We start from the raw sequence: 26,867 nt of genomic DNA on the forward strand, positions 1-26,867 counted from the left end.
GCCTTTGAAAGGGAGGGAGGGGGGAGTATGGTGCCCTGGATGTTGGGTTAGATTGAAAGCTCCCGTACTTGGGGCGTAAGCCCCGAAGTCTCACTCTGGGTGGGGGATGTGCTTGCTGACCTTTGTATCAGCTTGTCTCCTAGTCGGTCGGAATCCTTGGTTGAGGTTTCTGCAAGTGGAGGAGCCCAGAGGAGTTTTAGGGCAATGAAGTTACTCTGGATGGTACCGTAATGGCAGATGCACGTCATGATACATTCGTCCAAACCCACAGAATGCACAACTCCGAGACTGAGCCCCACAGTTAACTGGGGCCTTGGGTAATAATGAGTGTGTGTCAGTGAGGTTCATCCGCTGTAACAAGTCTGCTGGGGGGATGTGGATAATGGAGAGGCTGCACATGTGTGGGGCTGGAGGACGTACGGGAAATCTTTACCTTCTCAATTCTTGTGAACCTAAAACTGTTGTAAGGATTAAAATCTAATACAAAAGTACAGATGCCCAGGTATCACCTTGAAGATGCTGATTCAGTGGTTTTGGTGCCAGGCTTTTTTTTTTTTTTTTTTTTTTAAAGATTTTATTTATTCATGAGAGACACACAGAGAGAGGCAGAGACACAGGCAGAGGGAGAAGCAGGCTCCATGCAGGGAGCCCGATGCGGGACTTGATCCCGGGACCTCGGGGTCACGCCCTGAGCCAAAGGCAGACGCTCCACCGCTGAGCCCCCCTGGGTGCCCCATGATGCCAGCTGAAATCTGTGCAGCCAGAGCCAACTGCATGGAAAGGCCGAACCTCCTGTCTGCCAGGCAGTCCCTGCAGAGCACCTGTTCCCCAGGCGCAGGGGGATTTCCTAGATGAGCTCCTTGTTGAAATACCGTTCGGGCTGGTGAGGTGTTTTCGTCCAGTGGTAGAAAGTGAGTGGAGTAGAGACTCTCCATTGACACGCAGGAGGTCTTAAGTGTCTGGGTCTCTACTCAAGTCTTTTCCTCACTGGTCTGTGGCTGAATTTGTCTGGTGAGAATTTGCTTTGAGCAACGCTCTGTATATAGTCAGGGCTTGAGAAGCATGAGCTTCCATTGTTATGTTTTAAAATCCCGATGATGTTTTTTCAGGATCGTACTATTTTTCTTGGATTTTTGGTGAAAAATAAAATCCCATGCCTTATATAAAGATTTTATTTTTTAAATACTTTTTTGAAAAAGACTTTATTTGCTTATTCATGAAAGACACAGAGAGGCAGAGACACAGGCAGAGGGAGAAGCAGGCTCCATGCAGGGAGCCCAATGTGGGACTCGATCTGGGGATCCCAGGGTCATGACTTGAGCTGGAGGCAGATACTCAATCACTGAGCCGCCTGGGCGTCCCTCCTGATAGTGTTTCTATATTTCATCAATCACTTTGGGACTTGGAAGGCTCATAATGTAAACATATACCACTTATGTATTCACCGTGACTTTGTAATTTAAAGAACTTCTTAGTCTCTAAATTTTAGTACTTCTACAAGTAAGAAAAAAAAATCACAAGGTTTAAAAACAATACATTTTATCTCGAAGTTTTGAATAGGCCAGTGTCTAGTGTCCAAGGACTTTTTATTGGGGAGTCAGAAGACACATGGTCCATAACCAGTTGGATTCAAAAGAGAGATCAAAGATGAAATCCTTTACCGCAAAAATAAACTAGAACTCTAGGAATAGAAACACGGTTGGATTTTGCACATGAGAAATTGCAGGCTCTTTGGAGCAAATGGAGATTGAGATGATTCTTCCCCATACGCTACGGCACCAGTTCCTTAAACTTCTATTACGGAAGGAAGGCATTTAAGGGACCACGTTTTATGAACAGCTGAGTAATCGACACACGTTAGAACTGACCGCTTATTTCACTTCGTTAAAGCCAAAAAATAAGTATAATCCGTTGTATGAAATTTGTGTGCAGATGCTTACATGTCATCAACAAATAGAGTTTGTGTAACAAGCTTCGAGATCCATGGCTCTGGGGCTTTTGTGAGGTTTGGGCATCCTCAGGTCAGGGCTTGGATCCCCTGAGGGCCTGCCCTCTGGTCCCTGAGCAGATTCCTGGGTCCTGAAAGCTGATGAAAACCTCTGGGTTGCTGGAAATAGAAACTGCATCCACCTTAGAGAATGTGATTGTGGATGCAGGATTAAAGACTCAGTGTTTTGTCTTTTAAGGCTGAAAAATAAGCATTTATTTGCTTTGGGAGGAAAAAAGGCCACATCCACATCCACAGACTCAGGTTTGTGGTTGATACTTTGTTTTGTTTATTTGTGATACCAGTCGCAGGATTTTGCTGTCAGAGTTGCTGTTTTCCACAAAGTTTCCAAAACTTTCCACAAAGTTGCTGTTTTCATCTACAGATGAAAACCTATTTTTCTATTTGGTTTGTCATCTAAACTTACCTGGTTGCTTACGAGATGAATCGTGTGCTCAGTTAAGAATTCTAAAACATGCACGTGTGCTGTCTTTCAAAAAAAAAAAAAATTTAAAAGGCTGCTACAAAAGCCAAACCAAACCCTAGATCAGAATAGACGGCGCAGTACCCTCCAGTAACTACATCCTGCAGTAATTCTAAAGGAAACCCTGGCATAGCTAGAAGCATAGAGACTCCCCTTTTTATTCTTCACACCTAAAACTACATTTTACATTTTATGTTGTCCACATCCACAACATAAGGAATGTAGGATTTGCTCCATGTTTACCCAGACCCCCCAAATCCTGTGTAATGGAAAAGAAATAGAGATCTTGTAAAGACCTGTGAGAGGTTCCTTCTTCCATTTCGTAGCCTAGTCTTGAAGGAACACTGTACGAGAAAAACTTCTTATACGTTAACAGTGACTTTATTAGAGATGTCCGTGCTACATAATCTTGATGATGCATATACATGTATGTGGATGTACACACATGCAGTTCTGATTAGTAATGAAAAAGCTTGGAGACTTTTTAATTCTATTCAAAATAAGATACATATGTGTGTATACTCGTGTACATTTTTGTACACATGCATATATCCTATATATACGCATCCTTGGTAGTTGGAAAAACTTTTTTGAACTTAATTCGTATTAATTATCAGGGAAACTTAAAAATCTTTGTTGACTATGAACGACTCCGTTATTTCTGGAGTTAAATCTTCAACACACACAGGATAATTGGATACAGTGTCTTTTTTTGGGGTCTGAACGAGTTTTGAAACAGAGGTGTGCCGACCAGACCACTCGCTCAGACTGGTTAGGAAAAGAATGATCTGGTAAATGATGGCCTTGGACTATTTGGGATACTGTCTTTCCTATTCTGTGTGGCTTTGATTTCCTCTACCCGCATGACAATGTGCCAGTTGTTGTGTGTGCTCTTTGCATACCTTTCTTTCCTTGGCCTTTTACATTTGCATAGTGTAGTTTAGAGCTAGTGCAAGATACAGAGCTGGAGGGCTGTATGTATGGATGGCATTGTGCGCTTCCCAGCACCACGTCCTCGGCGCACAATGACTACAGTGTGGAGGGGCCTACACGGAGACAGTGATGGTGCTTTATGAAACGCCGGTGGTGTGTGGCGGCCACTGCAATCTGCCGGGTAAGCAGTTGCACAAATTCCTCCAAGTTGAGAGGCCTCCAAAAATGTCATGTTTTGGCCTCAGAAGTGAATGCCACAAATAACAGCGCCGGCCCTGGGGACTTTGCTCAGCTTCTCAGATTGCCGTCTGCCTTTCTTCGGCTGGGTCTGCCGAGATTGTTTTGTTTTGTTCTTTTAAAGTCCCCAGAAGTTAGTCTTGTAGCTCTTGAAGAATATATTTTAAACCCATCAAAATTGTCTTTTTTTCCCTCTCTTTTGGATATCTCTCACATATTCAGTGTTTTAAAGAAGAAGAAGAAAAAAAAACAACCCTGATACCTGGAAGGTAAACCAAAGGGCTTTTTTTTTTTTTTTTTTTTGAATGGTCCATGGTCAATTTTTCAGTGCCCTGATTTTTTTATATTGCTGGTCTGTGCTATAAGTGGGGTTAGGGAGAGGCAGACAGGGAAGGAGATCGTAAAGCTCGTTGGCATTTAATACAGAAAGGAAGAGTTCTTTTTGAGGTGTACCTGGCAAGTTTTGGTAACAGTTGTATGGATTTGTTTAATTAACTTGCTGCTACATTATTAGAGTTGCAGTTGACACAGATTGTAGTCTGGAAAGATCCTGGTGGAAGAAGGGCTACAAAGCCAAGGGTCTTAGTGAAGGGATGGAACGCATGTCCGGAAGCCCACGGTCCCCTTCTGAATGCAGGTGAGCACTCGCGGGCCTGCCCTTAAGAGAAACAGGCGGATTCGCCTTTCTGCTTCTGTCGTTCCTCTAGTTCTCAACCAGTATTTGGAAATGCTCAAATTACTAAGGAAGAGTGTAAGCACAATGTAGAATTGTGAAGATGAAATGTAGGTCTGTGGCTGCTCTTCCCTCAGAATGTAGTTGGCAGCGTGCGTCCGGGTTAGTTCCCTGAATATCTATGGGTGGCAGTCCAGAGCTGGGTCCAGGACGTTGCGTAAGACGCTCGGCCGGAGGCTTGGATTCTAGGGCTGGAGCTGCCAGCTTTCCTGCTGGCATCATGGCTCTGAGCCATCCCACCCAACGGATGGTTCTGGCCGACGGGCGAGCTCGTTACACAGTGAAATGCTGCCCCAAGAGATGTTAAAGTGAGAAAGACATACTTTTGATTAAAGAACTCCGGCTGCAAACTTAGCTTCGAAAAGGAGCACAATGTAAGAGTAAGTATGATAGGTGTGCAAGAGGCTGCTTGAAGGAGAAACAGGAGCATCGGTAGATTGGCACAGCTTTCAGAGGGAAGGAGAGTCTGGAGATTGGTCTAGAGGTAAGGTTTCAACAGCTGAAGATAATTCAGGGTGAAAAAGAAATTCAGAGTATGGCTTGGCAAGTCCACAGTTGTCTTCGTCTGGGGCAGTATCCCCAAAGTGCCACGGCGGCGAGGTGTCCGGGTCTTCAGTGCAGGTAGTGGGACAAAAAAAAAAAACAAAACACACACACACACAGACCTATGTTCTGCTTGGTTAACACGTGGGTCTGTAGTCCTTTCATGCAATAGAATCCAAGTCATTTATTAAAAAAAAAAAAGTTAAAACAATGATAATAGGAGAAACTTGCCTTCCTGGATAGAAATACAGAGTACTAAAGTTTATGGGTATCAAGGATAAGAATTCATTTCTTCAAAAGAAATTCAGGAAATCAGTCTGAAAACTAAATTAACCTCTCTGTAACCTCCATTTTCTCATTTGTGAAATGAGATTGGATGAAATAAGTGTGAAAGTTCTTTAATCATTTTTAAAATCATTTATTCTTAGAGCAGCTCAGAAAGGTCCTTGATTTCAGCTGCTTTTTAAACCATATGAAGTGTCAACTATTTTATTAAGCACTTTAAATATACCTCACTTAATTATCACTATTATACAAGGAGTATTCATATTTTATTTTTTAAGATTATATTCATTTATTCCTGAGAGAGAGAGGCAGAGACACCGGCAGAGGGAGAAGCAGGCTCCCTTTGGGGAGCCCGATGCAGGACTCGATCCTGGGACCCCGGGGTCACGCCCTGAGCTGAAGGCAGACGCTCCACCCCTGAGCTACCCAGGCGACCCAAAGAGTATTCATATTTTAAAGAGAAGAAACTGAGGCAGATGAAGGTCAGTAACTTGCCTCCGGGTACCTACCTGTTAAGAGGTAGGGTTATGGCTCTAGCCCGGGTCACTGGCTCTGCACTGCTGTGTCTTTTCCAGTGTAGTTGAGAATCAGTGATTCTCATGGAAGATGGCACATGAAGGAATCTGGAGGGCTCGAGGAACGGGTCCAACTGGCGCACCCCCCAGCCTTCTGTGTTGCGATCATGATCGTGTGCTGGTTCTTGTCCCCCGTGTGCCGTGGACAGCGTAAAGGCAAAGAGAAGTGGGAGCCTCGGGTTCCTACTGCCGACAGCTTGCTCAGGCAAGTTTGATTGCAGATGAGTATTTATTAAACGTGCCACGTTATTACGTTTTGTGGGTAATATTTAATATGGGATAATCTGATATATTCATGAGAGGAGAAATATGCTATTTTGCCTTTTTTGCATTAGCCTCCAAAAGCAGATCAGTTTTAGGTTTCTTAACAGTAACTTCTCTGGGGTTTCTGTTAAAAGTAACTTTCGTCCGCCCTTATTCCTTAGCTCCTGTTTCTTTCCCTCTCGTCTGGATGGTTTTACTATATCTTATTTTTTAAATTAAATGTCAAAACCTTTTGAATGTCAATGAGTCAGAGTAATAAAATAATGGGAGAAAGTGATTGTAGAGTACTGGGTTTCATTTTATGTGGCTAGAGGCCCATGAAGTTTTCCTAATTAGAGAGTTTTAGGCATTAACCAGCCATTATGTCTTTTTTTTTTTTTTTAGTTTTTTTTTTTAAATAAATTAATTTTTTATTGGTGTTCAATTTACCAACATACAGAATAACACCCAGTGCTCATCCTGTCAAGTGCCCCCCTCAGTGCCCGTCACCCATTCACCCCCACCCCCGCCCTCCTCCCCTTCCACCACCCCTAGTTCGTTTCCCCGAGTTAGGAGTCTTTTTCTTCTCCCTTCCCTTATATTCCCTTTCACTGTTATTTATACTCTCCAAATAAATGAGAACATACACTGTCCTTCTCCGATTGACTTACTTCACTCAGCATAATACCCTCCAGTTCCATCCACGTTGAAGCAAATGGTGGGTATTTGTCATTTCTAATGGCTGAGTAATATTCCATTGTATACATAAACCACATCTTCTTTATCCATTCATCTTTCGATGGACACCGAGGCTCCTTCCACAGTTTGGCTATTGTGGCCATTGCTGCTAGAAACATCGGGGTGCAGGTGTCTCGGCGTTTCATTGCATCTGAATCTTTGGGGTAAATCCCCAACAGTGCAATTGCTGGGTTGTAGGGCAGGTCTATTTTTAACTCTTTGAGGAACCTCCACACAGTTTTCCAGAGTGGCTGCACCAGGTCACATTCCCACCAACAGTGTAAGAGGGTTCCCCCTTCTCCACATCCTCTCCAACATTTGTGGTTTCCTGCCTTGTTAATTTTCCCCATTCTTACTGGTGTGAGGTGGTATCCCATTGTGGTTTTGATTTGTATTTCCCTGATAGCAAGTGATGCGGAGCATTTTCTCTTGTGCATGTTGGCCATGTCCATGTCTTCCTCTGTGAGATTTCTCTTCATGTCTTTTGCCCATTTCAGATTGGATTGTTTCTTTGCTGTTGAGTTTAATAAGTTCTTTATAGATCTTGGAAACTAGCCCTTTATCTGATACGTCATTTGCAAATATATTCTCCCATCTGTAGGTTGTCTTTTAGTTTTGTTGACTGTATCCTTTGCTGTGCAAAAGCTTCTTATCTGGATGAAGTCCCAATAGTTCATTTTTGCTTTTGTTTCTTTTGCCTTCGTGGATGTATCTTGCAAGAAGTTACTGTGGCCAAGTTCAAAAAGGGTGTTGCCTGTGTTCTCCTCTAGGATTTTGATGGAATCTTGTCTCACATTTAGATCTTTCATCCATTTTGAGTTTATCTTTGTGTCTGGTGCAAGAGAGTGGTCTAGTTTCATTCTTCTGCATGTGGATGTCCAATTGTCCCAGCACCATTTATTGAAGAGACTGTCTTTTTTCCAATGGATAGTCTTTCCTCCTTTCTCGAATATTAGTTGACCATAAAGTTCAGGGTCCACTTCTGGGTTCTCTATTCTGTTCCATTGATCTATGTGTCTGTTTTTGTGCCAGTATGACACTGTCTTGATGACCACAGCTTTGTAGTACAACCTGAAATCTGGCATTGTGATGCCCCCAGATATGGTTTTCTTTTTTAAAATTCCCCTGGCTATTCAGGGTCTTTTCTGATTCCACACAAATCTTAAAATAATTTGTTCCAACTCTCTGAAGAAAGTCCATGGAATTTTGATAGGGATTGCATTAAACATGTAAATTGCCCTGGGTAACATTGACCTTTTCACAATATTAATTCTGCGAATCCATGAGCATGGAATATTTTTCCATCTCTTTGTGTCTTCCTCAATTTCTTTCAGAAGTGTTCTATAGTTTTTAGGGTATAGATCCTTTACCTCTTTGGTTAGGTTTATTCCTAGGTATCTTATGCTTTTGGGTGCGATTGTAAATGGGATTGACTCCTTAATTTCTCTTTCTTCAGTCTCATTGTTAGTGTATAGAAATGCCATTGATTTCTGGGCATTGATTTTGTATCCTGCCACGCTACCAAATTTTTTTTAAGTTGTTTTTAAAGATTTTATTTTTGAGGTCACCTGGGTGGTTCTACCTTCGGCTCAGGGCGTGATCCGAGGTTCTGGGATCGAGGCCTGCATCGGGCTCCCCTGCAGGGATGCTTAACCAAATGCTCCCATTATTCTGTCTTTTAATGTTGCCTCTCATTTATTCCCTATATTGTTTTCAATTAGTTATTTTTAAAGATTTTATTTTAAAGATTTTATTAATTTGAGGGAGTGCAATAGAGAGAGCACGAGTAGGGGATAGAGGGGAGGGACAGGGGAGAGGAAGAAGCAGGCTCCCTGTCAACGGGGCTTGAGCCCAGGACCCTGGGATCTGACTGATGGAAGGCAGACGCTTACCCGACTGAGTCGTCCAGGCCCCTACGGGTTTTATTTTAAAGTAAAGTCTGCATCCAGTGTGGGGCTTGAACTCACAACCCTGAGATCAGGGGTCTCCTGCTTTACTGACTGGGCCCGCCAGGTGCCCCTTCAGTGACATTTCTGATGAAGTCTGTGTAGACTCCTCATTCTGTCTTCCATGTCTGAAGTTCTTTCACACTTTCCATCATTCTTTGCTGTGTTTCAGGTAGTCTTTTCAGATCCATCTTGCCGGTCACTGGTTTTCTATCTGCGTCAAACTGTCCTTTTGGATTTATTTTTACAGGCGTTTTTTATAGATCTTCTATTTGGTTCTTTTCAGAATCTGCTTTTTATAATTATTTCTTGATATAATCATTTATTTCTTTAAACATGTAAAACATACTGACTTTGTGTTCTGTACTTGATAATTCCATTATTTGCAGTCTCTGAAGATCTGATTTTGATAGTGTCTAATACTCAATAACAGTGATTGGTTTCCTTGTGTGTTTGGATTTTTTGGTTATATTTGTTGGGATTTTATGTCCAGGAATCCTTGGCTCCAGCCAGAGATTGGACACATCCAATTCTGATTCAGTTTAAACTAAATTCTCTTTTTTGGCATTTTTGAATCAAAAAGATAGTGGAATTCCAAAAAATAAAAAATAAAAAAAATAAAGATAGTGGATGAACTCTGTGTGTGTGTTTATTATTTTTTAAACTGTTTTTTTTTTTAATTTTTAATTTATTTATGATAGTCACACAGAGAGAGAGAGAGAGAGGCAGAGACACAGGCAGAGGGAGAAGCAGGCTCCATTCACCGGGAGCCTGACGTGGGATTCAATCCCGGGTCTCCAGGATCGCGCCCTGGGCCAAAGGCAGGCGCCAAACCGCTGCCACCCCAGGGATCCCTGTGTGTGTGTGTTTAATAAATAATAATGGGGCACCTGGGAGGCTCAGTCCATTAAGCATGTGCCTTTGGCTCCGGTCATGATCCCAGGGCGGGGATGGAGCCCCACATTCGACTCCCTGCCTAGTGAGGAGTCCGCTGCTCCCCCTGCTTGTGTTCTCTCTCTCTCTCTCAATTAAATGAATAAAATGTTTTTTAAAAAATCATATTAATTAAAACTGTTAATGCCAGTCTCCAAATCTCCTTGAGAGCCAGATCATGGTAATTTTTTATCCCTCATTTCTTGAGATATGGTCTGTAGAACAGTCATTCTGATGTGGAGTTAAGTTAGTAAGTGTTGTATTAAAATAAAATAGTGCTTTATTTAGCCAAATAATTTTGGGGACACATGAGGTTGAATGATGGGAAACAAGGTTTTTTCGCCATAGGACATCTCAGGACATCTCACGTGCAAGTAGGAAGTTTGATGCATGGTAGTTAAGCAGAGTTTTTATCTCCCATTACTCCCCTTTTGAGGACGTGGGTGCGCACATGGAACATCTCGTGGGTCTGGTGGGTGCGTGTTGCTCTGCCTCCTGAAACCTCGGCTTTTGCTTACTGCCTTTTCCCTCTCTTCACCTCTGTGTTTATAGCCCCGTGTGTCCGACTGTGTGTGCGTGAGTGTGCATCGTATATTTAAAGGTGCTGGAGGAAGATGGGATTGTACGTGGTAAACCCCCCCCTCCCCCCCCGGAGCAGCTGCTGTCTTCGCGTGGAGCTGTTGCATGCAGCTATCTCATAGGCCCTTGGTTAGTCGTCTTTGGACCAGTTGGACCAGGTAGCCAGTTACTTCTAGGGTGGCAGGTTCATAGGACTTTGTTTTCCCTTGGAGGGACTTCCTTTTTATTTTCTGTCGTTTGTGAAGTTTCCAAGACCATCTGTATCTTATTTATCATTGTTTTCGCGATGTCTTCCCAGAGGAACCAATACACGTCAGAGCTGGGTCAGTACGTGTTGAGCCTCTTAGCCTGGCAAGCCCTGGCAGTCCTGCGAGAGGGGAGCGGCAGGACTGGCAGTCATAGTGTACGGCTTGTCCGTTATGGACAGCTTACTTTTTCACCTTACCATGTTCTCCAGTAGCTTTTGCAGAGAAATCGGCTCTGTCGGACTCTATAAACATCCGAATGGAAAAGTAAGTTCTTCTGAAAATGCTCTTTCTCTGCCTTAACAGAGGTAATTTCCTTTAAGATTCATTTCAGATGCCACAGTCTTGGTGGAGCTGTTGGTTTTCTCAGACCCTGTTACTCCACTGTTCTTAGTGTTGCCGTAGCACTTTGTACGTGTGTCTTTCAGTCCGTGTCCCACAGTATTGTTGCTTTTTTGTCTTCCAGCCAGACTTTGAGTTCATTGAGGGTGGAGATGCTGAATAGAAGCGTAAGTAATAACTGCGTGCAGTTAAGATCTAATCAAGCATTTAAAGCATCTGTGCCTGGAGAGGGGAAGGAGAGAATAGCAGAGAAGCAAGGTCTGAGCATCTTCAGAGCATCTAGAAGGTCCTCTGGTGTTGGCTGTGGGCTCGTGAAAGAGCAGCTCCCAACGGGACTCATCGGGCTGACAGAGGCACTTGCTTTGGCACCTTGACGTGTCCTGTCTCGGGTTAATTTGACCCTCCCAGTGAGCTGTGAGAGACTTGGGATTTCCTTGGACAGTTAGGGAGACTAAGTGGTTGCCTGTCGTCGCTCTTGTCTAGTAGGAAAGTGCCTACAGGAAGCTGAACGAGGCAGGGCCTGGCTCTGACCCCAGCCCCTGCGTGGATGCCCCTGTGCTGCCCAGTGCAGCGACGCCTCATCGTGGTGCTGAGCTTTCTGCAGATTTTTCTCTTAATCCTTTAGGGGAATTCTGTCCATGAGAGCATGTTTCCATTTTTGAAACGGAAACCAGTGAGAAAGTATGATTTATTAATAAAATTTTACTATAACCAGTGTTGAATACGTGTTTTCTTTGAACTGAAGTATGTGTTCACGGACGTGGGTTGTCTTAAACATCCTTTTTACCCTAACTTCAAATAGTGTTATCACCAAATAGTAGGACTCTCCTTTTGAGTCTGTTGCATTTCTTCATGATGTCTACAGCTAGGTGGTTTCACTCATTTGAAAGTAGTGGTCACATACAGCCAGACCTTTTTAGAAATGATAAGTTTGGGAGCTTTATCTGATTAAAGGTCAACTTCTTATGTTAGCTTCTGTTGAGTTTTTATGTCTTTCTAAATAAGATGATAATCTCTGCTGTATAGGAGATAAACTGTCCCCTGCAAGTCATTTATACCTCATTGTAAATGCATCGGTATGATGTCCAAGTAGATGGATGTGGCGGGGGCTGTAGTTGATGGCTCACTTTGTTATCTCAGACAAGGAAAGTTGCTAATTACAAAGTGGGTGCTAATTACGTCGTAGCTATGGTCCTTCACTAGGGGCTGAGTAGGTTAGTGTCACCTCATTAAAAATAGGGATGTTGCATATAGTACACCATAGTGCTTTTTTTCAGTTGATTCAGTCAGTATTTTTTGACCACTTATTTTGATGGGCAGTTTTCTACCCACTAGACATTCAGAAATGAATAATGTTGAAATTAATGCAGAGAATTCACTACTTCTATCTTGAATTATTGATTATCTCCAGGATATTCTTTGGGGCGTCTGGGTGGCACAGTCAGTTGAGCATTCTGCTCAGGTCATGATCTCTGGGTCATGAGAAGGAACCTTGTGTCAGGGGCTCTGTGCTGAGCTGGGGTTCCCCTCTGCCCCTGTCTCTGCAGCCCTCCCTCACCCCGATATGGGCACCTGCTCACTCTCCTAAAAAAAAAAAAATTCTTTGCTGCTATTTGCAACCATATATCTTCACATCAACTCCAGGTTCCTATAAAAAAAAGAGACCATAGATTTTACTGTACATTTAAGAAAGCCAGCTGTTATGTTTTGAGTTCCCTTCTCCTCATAAAGTTAATTTAAAATACCTCTGAATTCAAAGTTTTAATCATATAGGTTAATAATTGCATGCAGACCAAATAATGAAATACAGAACCTTACATTTTAAAAGCTTAAGCCAAAATCTTGTGTAAGTGCACTTAGTCCCTGTTTGTGTTTGAGACTCTCCAGCCCCTCACGGCGGCCGCCCACATTAAGTAAGCACGAGGCCCCGCACGCTGTCCTAGGCTCTCTGTGTGTAGCGGCCTGTCCAGCACCCACCGCACCCTGTGGAGGATGCTGTTACCACCCATTTCACAGGTGTGCAAATTAAGGCAAATGGAAGGAAAGTGTCTTGTCCTTGATCACGTAATTTGTCAATAATGGGAATGTACGTAGAACTTTGGTGTTTGGGATCCAGAATGCAATACTCTTCCTTACTACTGTAGAATTAGGTACTTTCTTTTTTTTTTAAAAGATATTTATTTGAGAGAGAGTGGGGGTGGGGGGTAGGAGTGGGAGAGGCAAGCAGACTCCCCCCTGCGCAGGGAGCCCAAGGCTCGGCTGGGTCCCAGGACCGCGGGGTCACCACCCGAGCTGAGCGAAGGCTGACACTTAGCCACCAGGTGCCCCTATTTCACGTACTTTGAATGTGCAGACCTATAAACACCTGTCTATTTTGTCTCCCTAATTTCTGAATCTGTAGTGATAACAGTGAAGGTGCAGTGCTTGTCATGTTGAAATGACGTCACTTCTTCCTTCTTCCCTCTCTTTGGTGTGATTCTTTTCCTCTTCTTCTCTCTTTTTTTTTTTTTTTTTTTTTTAAGAAACATTACTACTAAAGGTTTACCAATGAAAGTTCCAGATTTTCCTTTGCACGTCTTTCAGACACGAGTTTTCCACCTCTGCTCCCACCACGGGGAGGAGGAAAAGGTTCGGGGAGCGAAACCAGTGCTTGAACTGAGTTTCTCTGAGACTGTCTCAGGATCCCATGTCGGGGTCCTACTGATTCGACCCTGAGACGTCCTCGATGCCTCATTGGGTTGTTCGGGATGCGCCCATGGGGGACGCTCACTTCCACGTGGGGAAGGTGACGGAGTGTCCCTGTGGTGGTGGGAGGGCATTGTTCTGAGGATGCCGACGTCCGAGGGGGGCCCAGGGCGGCTCACCTCCACGCAGGGAAGGGGCCTGCCCGGGGCCGCGCATCCTGAGTGGAGACCAGTCCCCGCTTGATGCCTTGCCACTGGTTGACAGTGAACTTTTCTGGGGCTGTCAGAGGCCTTTACATCTCGCTTGAGAGCAGTTTCTTAAATTAAAATACAAAATACAGCAAACCGTTTAAGGCAGAAGGTACGTTACATCCTCGGGGCAGTTGACCTTACTCTCCGAGTTCCATCACCTTGTATCCTGAACTTTTGTTATGAAAAGGGAGTGAGTGTCCCGTCGTTCTCAAGAAGAAGCTTCGCCTGAATTGAAAAAAATTATTTTTTTCTAGTCTCCAAGAATCAAACCTGAGAACCGATGGGATACATTGTGTTAGGATAAGTGAAGAGCAGGCCCGAACACTTTTCCCGGGGGAGCTTGTGGAGAGGACGTCAGCCGCCCTGAGGAGCTGGCGGAGGCGATCGGACGTATTTTTGTACCATCTTAAAAATAAACGAACCCTTAGCGTCCTACTTTTGGAGTCCTTTTTATAATTTATAGAGTAGGAAGTAAAGCAGAGAACGTTTAATCACGCTTTCGTTTTAGAATTTAAGCTTTGTGTCTGTGGCAGGGGAGGAGGATTCTAAAGTGAAAAAGTTGTTAATCACTCTTTTGTATTATAAAAGATTGGGAAACAAATCTATTATGCTAAATAATGTTGATGTGAAGTCCTTTATTTACCATATTCACGGAATCTTTAGTGCTGGAAAAGTAAGGATACCATTTCTTTTTTCCCTCAGAAACGTGCTAAGGGACAAGTGTTATTTGACAAAGTGTGTGAACATCTCAATCTCCTGGAGAAGGACTACTTTGGACTTTTATTTCAGGAAAGCCCTGAGCAGAAAGTAAGTGAAATGATTTCAACTTTATTTGTATCTCTTAGAAAAATACTGTATTTTTTTTTCTTAAGCAGTATAAAATTTACCCTTAAAATAATTTGACATATTTTATATTTATTGTTGAAATTAGGTAAGTATTAAAAACCTATGTAGAGAGAATCACCTAAAAGTTTCCGCCATTGTGTGTGTATGTTTTCCCACTAGGTCCGTATGCAGACAGAAGGGATGTCTGATTCTGTGTTATTAGAGACTGAAAGAACGGATTTAAAATTTTTTATGTTGAATTTTTTAGCTCTTGAATCCACCTGTATGCTAAGAATCGAGAGACACCTAACTCTGGGAAACGAACAAGGGGTGGTGGAAAGGGAGGTGGTTGGGGTGACTGAGGGGGACACTTGGCAGGATGAGGACTGGGTGAAAAAATAAAATAATTTAAAAAAATAATTAAAAAAAGAGTAAGTATTGATAAATGCTACATGGATAAATCTTGAAAACATGCTAAGTAAAAAAACCCAGACACCAATAACCATATTTATATGATTATTTATTTGAAATATCCAGAGTGGACAAATCAATGGAAACAGGAAGTAGATTAGTAGTGGCAAGGGGCTGAGAGAGGTGTTGGGGGAAAGGAGGGACTAACAGATCATGGATAGGAGGGTTCTTTTTGAAGTGGTGAAACATTCTAAAATACAAGGAAGAAAGCATATTGGAAGCAATGTGCACTTGTCTGGGGGCTTGGGAGAGCGCTTGCCTTGCTAGACAGACTGGTGGCTGTGTGGGATGATGTGTTCCTTGCTCTGTTGTCGGGTTACAGGGAAGCAGGAAAGGAGGTGGGGCCCAGCCTGGTGCAGGTGGCAGATTGACCGGCCGGCACCCGGTGCAAATCCACCTGGCATCAAGTGTGTTGAGATTGTTCTGCCCCAGGAATTTCCCAAGACACTAAGCAGGAGCCTCGGAGGCTCTGATGCCTACTGCTAATTCCAGGGACTGGCAGGGCTTCTCAGTCTCCTATATAAATCATGGGGGGCAACAGTAATCCAATCTGGCAATTAGCTAGGTAACCAGCAGCCTTCTGTCGGGGTCAGTTTGGGCATTTCTAACAAAGTGCCATAGTCGGAGTGCTTCATAAATAACACAGGAAGGCTGAGAAGGCCAAGATCAAGATGCCAACAGGTTCAGCGTCTGGGGAGGGCCCACTTTCTGGCCCACGTAGATAATGCGTTCTGTGTCCTCACAAACAGAAGGGCAGGGAGCTCTCCGAGGCTTCTCCATACGTGTACAGCTCCCACTCGTGAGGGATCTGCCTCCATGACCTCATCACCTCCCAAAGGCCCCCAAATATTGGCACACTGCGGATTGGGTCTCAACATATGAATGGTGGGGGGAGGACACACATACAGTCAGTCTCTAGCACTTTCCTCCTTGTTAAGAAAGGGCCATTCCTCTTCTACTGCACTTTGAGTAATGGGATGTGACTGGCGGAGAAGGCTGAGTGGAGGAGTGAAGAGTAAAGGTTTGATCCTGTTGCATCCCGGAGTGAAGCCCTCTTAAGTCCGTTAGCTTGTGGCTGTGGACAGCCTCGCCGAGATCTTCTGTCTGGGGATGCCTGAGCCCCTGGTCATGGCGAAGGAAGTGGCCTTGCTGTTTCTAACCTGTATGTCACAGTCAACAGAAGAAAACAGTCAGTGGATGAACATAGGCGGGAAAGTTTATTTGCCCGCATGCTGTCATTGTTTATATGTCTTGGTAATGAAATACGGGGTATTAAGGGTGATAATTACATATAAATTTAGTTTTCTCAGTTTGCTTAGTTTTAAAGCCTTGATGCCTAATTTGTGGTTTAATTCCACATTTAAACGAAAGACAATTAAATTGCATGTCTGCCTGCAGAATAATATGGTAGTATTCTCCATTAGAATTCTGTTTAGAATGCATTTCTCAGATGTAGTAACGTATCAGATATTTGACTAAATAAACGACGTGCTTTTTTTAGACTTGAAATTAAGGGTGGTTTTGATAATATTTCCAACTATATGCCCTTCTGCTAGTCCTAAAAGCTATAAAAAAGAAAGTGGTGGGAATTTGGCTATCATTATCCACTTTTTCTGCAATTACATATGGGATAGTCATAAGAGCACTTAAGCTTTGTGAAAGAAGGAAGCCATCTAGTATGTTGTAAAACATGTAGAAAAACATGTTCTGTTAGTAGAAACAGGATATGCTACATAAAGACATCTGGTATTTCTGCAACCCTAGATTTACATGAGAAAGAGTGGTATTTAGATAGTGGGATCCACCAGTTTTTATTTTTATGACTTCCAGTTTATGTGTCTAATCCATATCTTTGACCTGAATCTCAGACTCCTCTTTAACTGCCTCCTGGACACTGCACTCAGTGATCTCAGAGCAAACTGGCATCTTCCCCTTAGACCTCATCCGTCTCCTATAGAGTGGGTCCTTCCACTCCTTCCACATGCTTCCATTGCTTATCAGTCAAAAAGGTCTGTTCTTCGTCTACCTACTAACATCCCTCTCCTAGTTCTCTTGGTCCATGGTTTGGACTTAGGTTTGACCCCTGTCCTCTCTTGCTTTGACAATATTGTCATCCTCCCACGTGGATGAACCATCTGGTCCCGGGCCCCATGGTCACACAGCATGCTGCTGCTAGACTGAGATCTCAGGAGCGCCTGTTTGATTTTGGCAGTCCCTGGTTTAGCACCATTGAGTGGATCCAGCCTTGACCCTCTTGGGGTGGTTGACAATGTTCTACTTCTCTTATTTCATTTCTCAGTAACCTCCCACATAGAGTCTGGGTTCAATCCACACCAAAGTTCTCTCCTCATAAGAGCTTTGTTGGTCTGTACCATAGCTGCTGCTTGAATATACTATTCTTTACATTTGGCGTGTCCTCTTCCTCCCTCCTTTTTTTTTTTTTGGTATTTGATGCCTACTTAAGATGTCCTACTTTTTTGGTATTTGATGCCTACTTAAGTATCCTACTCTAGGTGATTTAGCTTGACTGCTCTCCACCACTCTGTCTCCTGCTCCCACTCAAGGAGAGTTGACAGTTTCTTCCATCTGTTATCTATCTAGACATTTAGCACAAACCTTATTTGTGTCCATCATTTTTCCCCATTCCTTTAGGAACTTGAAGGTAGAGATCATACATTTTTGTCTGTGTAACCTCAATCTAGTTAAACATTATCAAATATTTATTAAATACTGCCTTTGTGCCATCTCACACCCATTAGGATGGCCACTAGCAGAAATACACAATAAGAAGTGTTAGCAAGGATACCAAGAGATTGGGACCCTTGTGCATTGGTAGTGGTAATGTTAAATGATGGAGCTCTTGAAGAAAACAGTATAAGCACTCAAAACAGGAAAATACTCAAAAAATTATAAATAGAACTATATGATCCAGCAGTCCCACTTCTGGGTATATATTCAAAAGAAGAGATCAGGATCTTTAGGAGATGTTTGCACCCCTGTGTTCATTGCAGCATTATTCATGGTAGCCAAGAAGTGGAAGTAGCCCAGTGTCCACTGATGAATGAATTAGATAAACAAAGCGTGGTATATACAAAATGTGGTGAATGGAATATCATTGAGCCTTGGGAAGTCTATCACATACTCTAGCATGGTTGAACCTAGAGGACATTAAGTGAAATAAGCCACAAAAAGCCAAGCACTGTGATCCACTTATATGAGGTATCCATAGTCACACTCGTGGAAATGGAAAGTAGAACCGTGTCTGCCGGCAGGAGCAGGGGGCGCCTGCTGTTCCGTGGGTATAGAGTTTCAATTTTGCAAAATGAAAGAGTTTCAGAATCTCTTGCACAATAATGTGAATAAGGTTAGCATCGCTGTACTGTATACTAAAAAATAGTGACGATGGTAAGCCCCTAGTCAAGTAAAGAATTTAAGATTGGTTGAGGAAGGAGGAAGAATCAGTGTGATGATTGGGTGTGAGGGATGACATAACACTAGTAAGGCCTGGGAGGCTGGCCGGCTGGATGGAGGTGCCTTTTAGTGAGTTGGGGAGGGCCCAGTTAGGGGGATGGCAGGGTATATCACGCGTGTCATTTTTCAAGACATGTTGACTTTAGGTCAGATAACAACTTTTAGAAGAATAACTAAATTAATTTTATATGTGCTTTAAAGAATGGGTACCTATGTGGCTCAGTTAAGCATTTTGGCTCATGAGATCGAGCCCCACATCAGGCTCTGCACTGGGCGTGGAGCCTACTTAAGATTTTATCTCTTCCTCTTCCTCTCTGTGTATCCCTCTTTCTTAAAAAAAAAAAAAAGTGGCTGCTAGCACTCCAGGTGGACTCTGTCTTGATACAGAGTGCTGTAGGGTGGTTTTATTTCTAGATGGGAATATCCTATTTATATTGAGGCTCCTAGTTAGACATGCTTATTTATAACTTCATTTTAAAAGATTCCAAAGTGGCTTTTATCATAAAAAAATATATATATATCCTGAATAGAGGCTCCAGGGCAGCTCATTCAGTTAAACGTCTGACTCTTGATCTCAGGTTAAGGCTTGATCTCAGGGTCGTGAGTCTGTGAGTCCCGTGTTGGGCTCCGTACTGGGCATGGAGCCTACTTAAAAAAAACAGCCAAATAAAATAGACCTAACTATTAATAGCTAATCATTCTGGGATTCTCACAATGCACCAGCACTATTGCAGCACTTCACACGTCGCCTCGTCTTGTCTTCAGAACAGCCCTGAAAGGTTGGTATTATTAACCACACTTTATAAATACAGAAAGTTGAGGCATAGAGAGGTTAAATGATTCACCCAAGGCTACTGAGGCAGTAAACGTGGAAGGTAAGATTCAAAACCAAGTAAACTAGGAAGGAAAAAAATAGAAAACTCAGCAGTTCTTAGCTTTGTCAGGCAAGGTATGAAAATGGGTACAGTGTTCATGGGTGTCCTGACTGGAAGGATGGAAGAAGGTCATCTTGCTGTAGAAGGACTTTCCATCTTACCAGAATCTGAAAGACATCCTGCAGGACTTCATAAATGGGTTGTGGGAGGATATTCTGGGCTGTGTCCCCAGTAGCAGTTTTCCAGTTGATGTTTCTGTGTGTCAGTGAATTTAAGGGATGACCTGACTTGCCACTAGTGACTGCGAGATTCCATGCCGGTGCTTCTCTAAAAAACTTTCTCCCTTGTTTTAAAAAGGTTTATTTTGGAGCGAGAGCATGCATAAGTGGGAGGGGCAAAGGGAGAGAGAATCTCAGGCAGATCCTGAGCTCAGTGAGGAGCCTGACATGGGGCTTTTGATCTCACGAACCTGAGATGACGACCTGAGCCGAAACCCAGGAGTCCGACGTCTAACGGACTGCGCCACCCAGGCACCCCAGGGGCTGTTTCCCTTCTTGCCAGATCACCTGGGAGATGAATTTCCAAGTAGGAAACCTGTTTTTCTCCTACTCAGTCTTACTTACCGCTCATGACACCCGTGCACCCACATGTGCACCCACCCACTCAACCAGGCTCACTGGATATGCTGTGATTCCACTCTTCTCAGTTTAGGAATAGCACTGCTGCTGTTTGTGTAGGGGATGTTCAAGGCTGTTATGTTATGGGCTGTGTAAGTAGGTGAGAGATGACCCATCCCTCACACGTTTTGGGACAGAAAATAGATTGACTTTTTGGTCAGTGTCTTAGTCCATTTGGGTTGCTAGAACAACATATCAGACTGGATGGGTTTCAGAATAAATCACCTTTTTGAAGGCTGGGAATTTCAGGATCAGGGCTCCAGCAAATTTGGTATCTGGTGAGGCTCTGCTTCCTGGTTCACGGACCGTGACTTCTCGCAGTGTCCTCATGTGGTGGAAAGGACAGCAGAGTTCTGTGGAGCCTCTTCTGTGGGGAGTGCTGATCCTGATCATGACCATTCCACTCTCATGACCCAGTTACCCACCTCTTCATAGCATCACATTGGAATTAAGATTTCCATGTAGGGGTTGTAGGGAGACAAACCTTCTGACCATGGCAGTGAGGCTAATATTACCCACGTATGTGGGCTTCTAGTAATCTGAGTTCAGTGACACAACTTAATGTACCCTATCAGCTGGACATCTATTGTTTTATTAGCTGACAAGGGCTTGAAATGTTTATATTGTTGTATATATAGGCCAATCTATAAATTTTAGAAATGATAGAAGGAGTTTGATATTAACATTCTACCGTAGAAATTGAGACTTATGACCAATAATCTGGATGTGGGCAGGAAGGGGACGTTCTATGCAGAAGAAAGGAATAGCTCCAGTGTGAAGAGTGGTGGTGTGTAAGGAATTCCAAGCTGTTTGACGGGGCTGGAGGACATGGGCTCCAGGGTCTGTGCAGGAGGGACCTGCGAGCAATGGGCAAGGTGGGCGGAGGAGTGAGAACTCGTCTTGAAGCTGTTTTCTCAGCAGGCACAGGGTTTTATCTGACGTCATGGGTTACTTTAGGGTGGCTCTGTGGGGAATGCTGGTGATCATGGGAAGCTAAGCGAAGAACGGTTTTTGGAAGGCTGTGTGTTTGGAAGACGCTAAGGCATCTAGACTTTTATCCTGACATAAAGGGTTTTTAGAATGTGCCACGGTCAGATTTTCAAGTCAGAAGTAGGGCCCTGTTTGTGGTGTGGAGGGAGATCGTCAGGGACGGAGGTGAGAGGCAGGAAGGTCCGGTGTCTGGTCCAGAGGTGATGGAAACTAAGACGGCGACATAAGAAGTGAGGACAGGAGACAGATGCTGAGTAGGGAGTGTCTGTAGAGGACCGTGTGGCCCATCATCTCTGGGGTGTGAGGGTGATGGCGGGCTTGGGAGCTGGAGCTCGGTGGAGACCTGTTCACAGGGTCCATGGGGAAGCAGTGTAGTTCGGAGTTGTGGGCAGACATGAGATCTTGTTTCCATTGTGCTAAGTGGGAAATGCTTAGAGGCTGTTGGCTACATTGTGTTTGGGGATTGGGGAAGGTGAGGCTGAGGAAGGTTAGCGCACAGAATGTGAGTGGGATGGGGCGCCCCATGGCTCAGCCAGGTGAGTGTCTGCCTTTGGCTCAGGTCATGATCCTGTAGTCCTGGGGTGAGCCCTGAGTCTCCCTCTCTCTCTGCCCGCCCCCCCATGGCTCATCCTCTCTCTCAAATGAATCTTAAAATATGAGAGTGAGTATAGACTATTTAAAGAAAGCTGGCTGTGAGGAGGAGGACAGGTGTGAGAACGATACAAGAGGATGTAGACCAGCATGGTCCCACAGAGCCTTTCGTGATGGATGATGCATGTTCTAGATTGCTCCATCCAGCATGGCAGCTGCTCACCACAGATGGCTGTCAATCTGTTGAAATGTGGCTGCTGTGACTGTGGAAGTCAAGTGACATTTTACTCCATTGTATGAATTGAACCTGAAGCAGTCTTTCATGAACCTGAAGCACGTAGGACAGGGCAGCACATGCAGTAGGAACCTGGAGGGTTGGTCGACTTGCTTGGATGGAAGGACTCCGACTGTGGTTGTGGGAATGCCCGAGGAGGAGGAAAGGGATGATGATGGAAGGCTCCAGAGTCCAGAAGAGGACGAGCCTGGAATGAAGCAGGCGGCTCATCCCTCGTCTGCAAGAGTGAGTTCAGGAGTGGCGCTGCTCGGAGTCCGTATTCATCAAGCGCCACCTCAAAGCTCTGAGGAATCGAGGGTAGACCCCTCCACCAAGAGTAACAGGAGGGGGATGCACAGGGGGCCCCGGGACGCAGACAGCTAAGGACAAATATGTGGATCGCCGTTGAGCCAGTCCAGCCGAGGCCAGAGATCATACAGTTATGATGGCCACGGAATATGTTGGTGGTACCATCGGCTCCATGGGGAGAAGACTGGGGAAATGGGGTGTCATGGGGGGTTCCCAGGTGGCTGTGCTCGTGGTGGTTACGGTAAGATGGACGGAAGATCTAGAAAACCAGAGCTGCTGCTAGGATGGTAATCCAGCTGATTACTCATGGGGACATGGGAGGGAACATAAACTGAAATGGACTAATAGTTCGGGAGGAAATGGCTGGGGCCGACGGGTGAAGGTCCAAAGAAGGCCTTGAAGAGCTGCTGCGGTGAGAATAAATGGGTAGAAAACTTAAAAGGAGAGGGAGGGTGTTGTATCTGAGAATGGGATGAAGTCTACAGAGGTGGAAACTGATGGCAGGGCCTTGGCTCAGTGTGCAAAGGATGGCCAGAGTCCTCAGCAGGCTCAGGTCCTTGAGGCAGAGAATTGGGATGAAGTTCAATGTGGAGGGATTCAACACAGGATCCCTGCTGACAGAAAAACAGAAAAACCTGTTAAATCAGGAGCTCCTAATTCCTTATTTTACTTTGTAGTTTCTCCTGTGAAATGGGAGATGAGAAGGCCCATGTGGTTAGGCACATGCTTTGTCATCCAGGCTTTAACCCTAGAACACTGGGGTGTCCTTTTGAAATCCTGACTTTTCAGAAAATGAGGGCTCACATGTCACTGGCAGTGTATTTTTCACATATAATCTGATTTGCTTTCATAACTTTTGTATCTTTTTTTATTCCTTCTCGCTGATGTAAAAAAAAAAAAATCAGTCCTCAAGACATGTAGGCAAAAGAACTCCTATTTTTTCTAATCTAGATTTGAATGGTGTCCTAATTTTTCCAAAGAATAATATTACCATTGTATTGACTTTGGTTCATCAGTCTTATTGCATTTGAAACCCATGCAGTTTCAACAATAGGACACTATAGGGTAAAGGAATTTAAGCTGCTCCCCTTTTCCTGCTGAATATTACCTGGATTTATAGAAATTTCAGTGACTCATTTCAACATAATATAAATTGAAGGTGAGATAAAGCCATAGTTATTTGTATGAAAATTGTCCATAGAAAATGTAAACTTTCCTTTGATTTTAGTGTAGTGCTGTGTCTCATAGTTGAGGTCTTGAGTTGGAAGACTTTCAGTTTGCTCTACATATGAAAATGTATCGTTATTCGTGTCAGAACTTCTTAATGTCTCTTGAGAAGTTTTATGTAAACTTTACTGTGGAAAATGCCGGTAAAAATATGTGGAATCGAGCAACATGTTACTCGTTTATATATGGAATTTCAAGTCCATATAGTTCTTGTATTTATGTCTAGCTGGAACCATCATTAAGGGTTTGGACTCTCTTTAAAGGGAAAAATATTGTCTTGAATTTTTGATGTTAATAGAGTTTGGCGCCTGGCCCCAGAGATTAAATGTTTCTTTGCTTCAAGCCATATTGAAAGAGGAGCTTGTTAGAAGTGCCGTTGATATCGACAGCTAACTTTATGAAAACTGATTAAAATGTTTGTCTGATAGTCTGACCATTTCCCTCCAGAAACTGGAACTAAAAACACAAATATTAAACTCTTTGTCACATATAAAGTATTCTTTAATGAAATTCTGTATTCAGTCCAGTGGCAGCTTCTAATACCAGAGGCGGAAATTAGAATCCCGCCCTCCCAGACGCATAGTGAACGTGTCACCGTAACCTAGAAAGCCTGTCCCTTTTCTGCCAACGCCAGCACGAGGGCAGCGCTCCATTAGGCCTAATTGCGGCCAAGGTTTGGAGGGATCTCCTTCAGCACGGTGAATTCTGAAGGGAACTCGCAGCTTTTAGGCAAGTTTATACTTTTAACATTTGGTAATACAGGGTCGGATGGATCTAATGTCTCTCACCCGGCCGGATGGACAAACGTGAGCAAGGGAGGCACAGCTGAACATTTTGGAAAACCTCTAACTCTGGGCTCCTAGCATCCAGGCTGAAAGGGAAGCAGGCGAGATGGGTGTTTTGGGGGAGCAAGGAACTTGGAGGCAGATATGGTGAGGGTTTCCTGGGCCAGTGTCGAGGTCCGCTCTTCTCGGTGGCCCGCGGCCTAGGCAGCCACACTCTCGGCCACTAGTAGGCTGCTGCTGCAGCTCCTCGGTCAGCCGGAAGTGGTTAGCACCTTGGTGGAGGAGAGGCCGCGGGACTTGGCATTATTGGGTACAGCTGTTCAGTGCGGTGGGCAGAGTCCAAAGAAGGGAAACATGGAGGGCAGGGATTGCTAGGGCTCCTGCAGGAGCCAGGGAAGCTGGGCACCTACCTGGCAAGCCAGGTAAAGGTCTTGAAAAGTGTCTTTCAACCTTCAACTTTTGGAAAAAGACCTTAAAAGCAGTCTACAGCTGTACTACGCAAAGGATGGTCGGGGGGCCCTCAGCATTGGTCCCACCTAGGAGCTTGTTAGGAAGGAAGACTCTGGGTCCTTACTTACTGAGTTGATGTCCATGTTTTGACAAGATCTTCGGGTGACTCCAACCTTCTCAGGGTTTGAGAAGCACTCACGTAGGGGATCAGATGTTTTTGTGAGGTGACAGCATTGTAGAAGTTTGGAGCATTACAGGAGCCAAGGCATTGGGGACCCCGCGTGGCTCATGCTTCCGGACGTGTGCCCGCAGCCATAGGCACTTAGGGGGAGGGAGACCATTCCCACCGTGCACAGACGTTTAGACCATCAGCCTCTGATGTTTCTCCCAACACCAGCATTTGTAATCAGGGCTTCCATCTTTTTCTAGATGTTTTTGTTGTTAGAGGATAATTGAAAATCCTCTTTAACCCTTTTAAAATGTGGTAAGAAGACTTGGTTAACCAAGAGTGCTTTGCCCTCAGGTTGGTAGTGATCAGGAGTGGGGTGGGGACAGAAGGACTTCAGTGCAACAAGAAATACACGTACAGATATTTGCTTTGTTCCTTGGATTTCTGTAACCTTCTAAGACAGGTTTTTGTTTTGTTTTGAACCTTTTTTGCTGTCATGTATTCCTTTGGCAGCCTAGTGAATTCTGTGGGCTGCTGAGTTCTCAGAATAGGGTTTTAACTGTATAATAAAGTTATACACGAGCTTATAAGGGAAGCCAATAAATAACATTTCCAAAATATTCATTAAATTTGGGATGATCACCAGCATCTAATCCCTACAGTGATTTCAAAATATTGGTTAGCCTAAGAGATATTTTAAGGTCTGCAGCAACTGTAATGGGATAGGGAATTGTTTTTGATTCCCACGAGTGACAAAGCTAATGGTACTGCTCATATTAACCAGGATTTTTTCTCCTATGTTCATAAGTGGTGGTTAATGCTAAATTTCAGTTAGAGATTAGTGAAAGTAAAGATGTATCATCTTCCCCCACCAACTGATTAGAGTCTTCCAGTTTCATGTTCTAAGGTGATATAATAACACTGGACTCTAGGACCCCATTTTAATTTACTTCTGTTGCAACCTGTGATAGGATTCCCTTGCAGTTTTTATTTATTCCTTGGTTCACCTGATGTTCATTCAGAAAATAAGTACATGATGAGTTCATACTTTGGGTACAGAGTGGGGGTAAAAAGGGGAAGATGAGGAGAAGGATACCAAATTGAGTGAATGAATGTCCCTGCCCCTAAGTGTACCTGCCAAAATACTTTTAATTTCTAAGAAGCCAAGATAAATTTTGTTGAATTCTGATCTGGATTTTAGTTCTTTTTAGTTTTGCATTGTTGCCTGTACCTTAAAGTCTGGGAAGCACTGAGGAAAATCCCCATCTTGCCCGATTATGAGTTGCCTGGGACTGTCAAAGTAGAGACCCTCAGGCAACCTCCCTGGAGGCTGTTTCAAGTGGGCCATGGGTAAATCTGTCTTTTTTAGCAGGTAATACATTACTGTGTACATGAAAGCATAGGGACTAGTTATCGGTGATTATTCTCATGAGAGGGGATTGTGCTGCTCATGTTCCTTTGCTTCCAGCAGGATTCTTCATTACAGTGGGACAGCTTCAAGGGTGGGCATTATCCAGACAGTTGTCTCTAAGGACAAGGGGTCTGATTTTTTTATTCCACGTGGCCCATGAGTATACAGTGAATGATTTGGTGACTTTTTTTGTGGGTAGAAATGTTCATATAAAGATTAACTTCTCTAATACAGGTAGCCTATCACCTTTGAAAGTAATATAACTATGTGAGAAGGGATATATACTCAAAGGTGATAGGCCGATGTATCATTTGTTAGAGGTGCTGGGTGAGGTACTTGGCGTTTGCACTTACTCTCCAGGAAGCATTTGAATGAATGGTTGAAAAGAGCTACCCTGTGAGGTCGTGTTGGTCCTCATGTAGACCCGAGCCTCCAGGGAGCCCGAGGGGAGCCCCAGTTCATAGAGTTGGTGGAAGCCAAGCTGGACTCCATGTAGCATCCATCCCAAAGTCCATGTGTGGGGTGGCCAAGTCTTTGAAAGAATTGGAATTTTGCACCGTAATTTCATGTGGGGTGCATGTGTGTGCGTGTACACATGTGGGT

The 26,867-nt window shown here is 43.9% G+C and overlaps 1 protein-coding gene across 27 annotated transcripts in view; it reads left to right on the forward strand.

The window, feature by feature from the left end:
- The window catches only part of EPB41L2 (erythrocyte membrane protein band 4.1 like 2), a 194,893-nt gene that overhangs the window by 106,357 nt on the left and 61,669 nt on the right, over window positions 1-26,867 (forward strand). For all 27 annotated transcript variants that reach the window (XR_012002662.1, XR_012002666.1, XM_072764362.1 and 24 more), the window contains one exon: window positions 14,442-14,546. Coding sequence is in view for 25 of the 27 variants with exons in the window: in XM_072764362.1 (XP_072620463.1) it covers window positions 14,442-14,546 (105 nt within the window). In the remaining 2 variants the exon portion in view is untranslated. The remainder of the gene's footprint in view (window positions 1-14,441; window positions 14,547-26,867) is intronic.

The sequence above is a fragment of the Vulpes vulpes genome, chromosome 1, assembly GCF_048418805.1.
Source record: "Vulpes vulpes isolate BD-2025 chromosome 1, VulVul3, whole genome shotgun sequence".
NCBI classification, from domain to species: Eukaryota; Metazoa; Chordata; class Mammalia; order Carnivora; family Canidae; genus Vulpes; species Vulpes vulpes.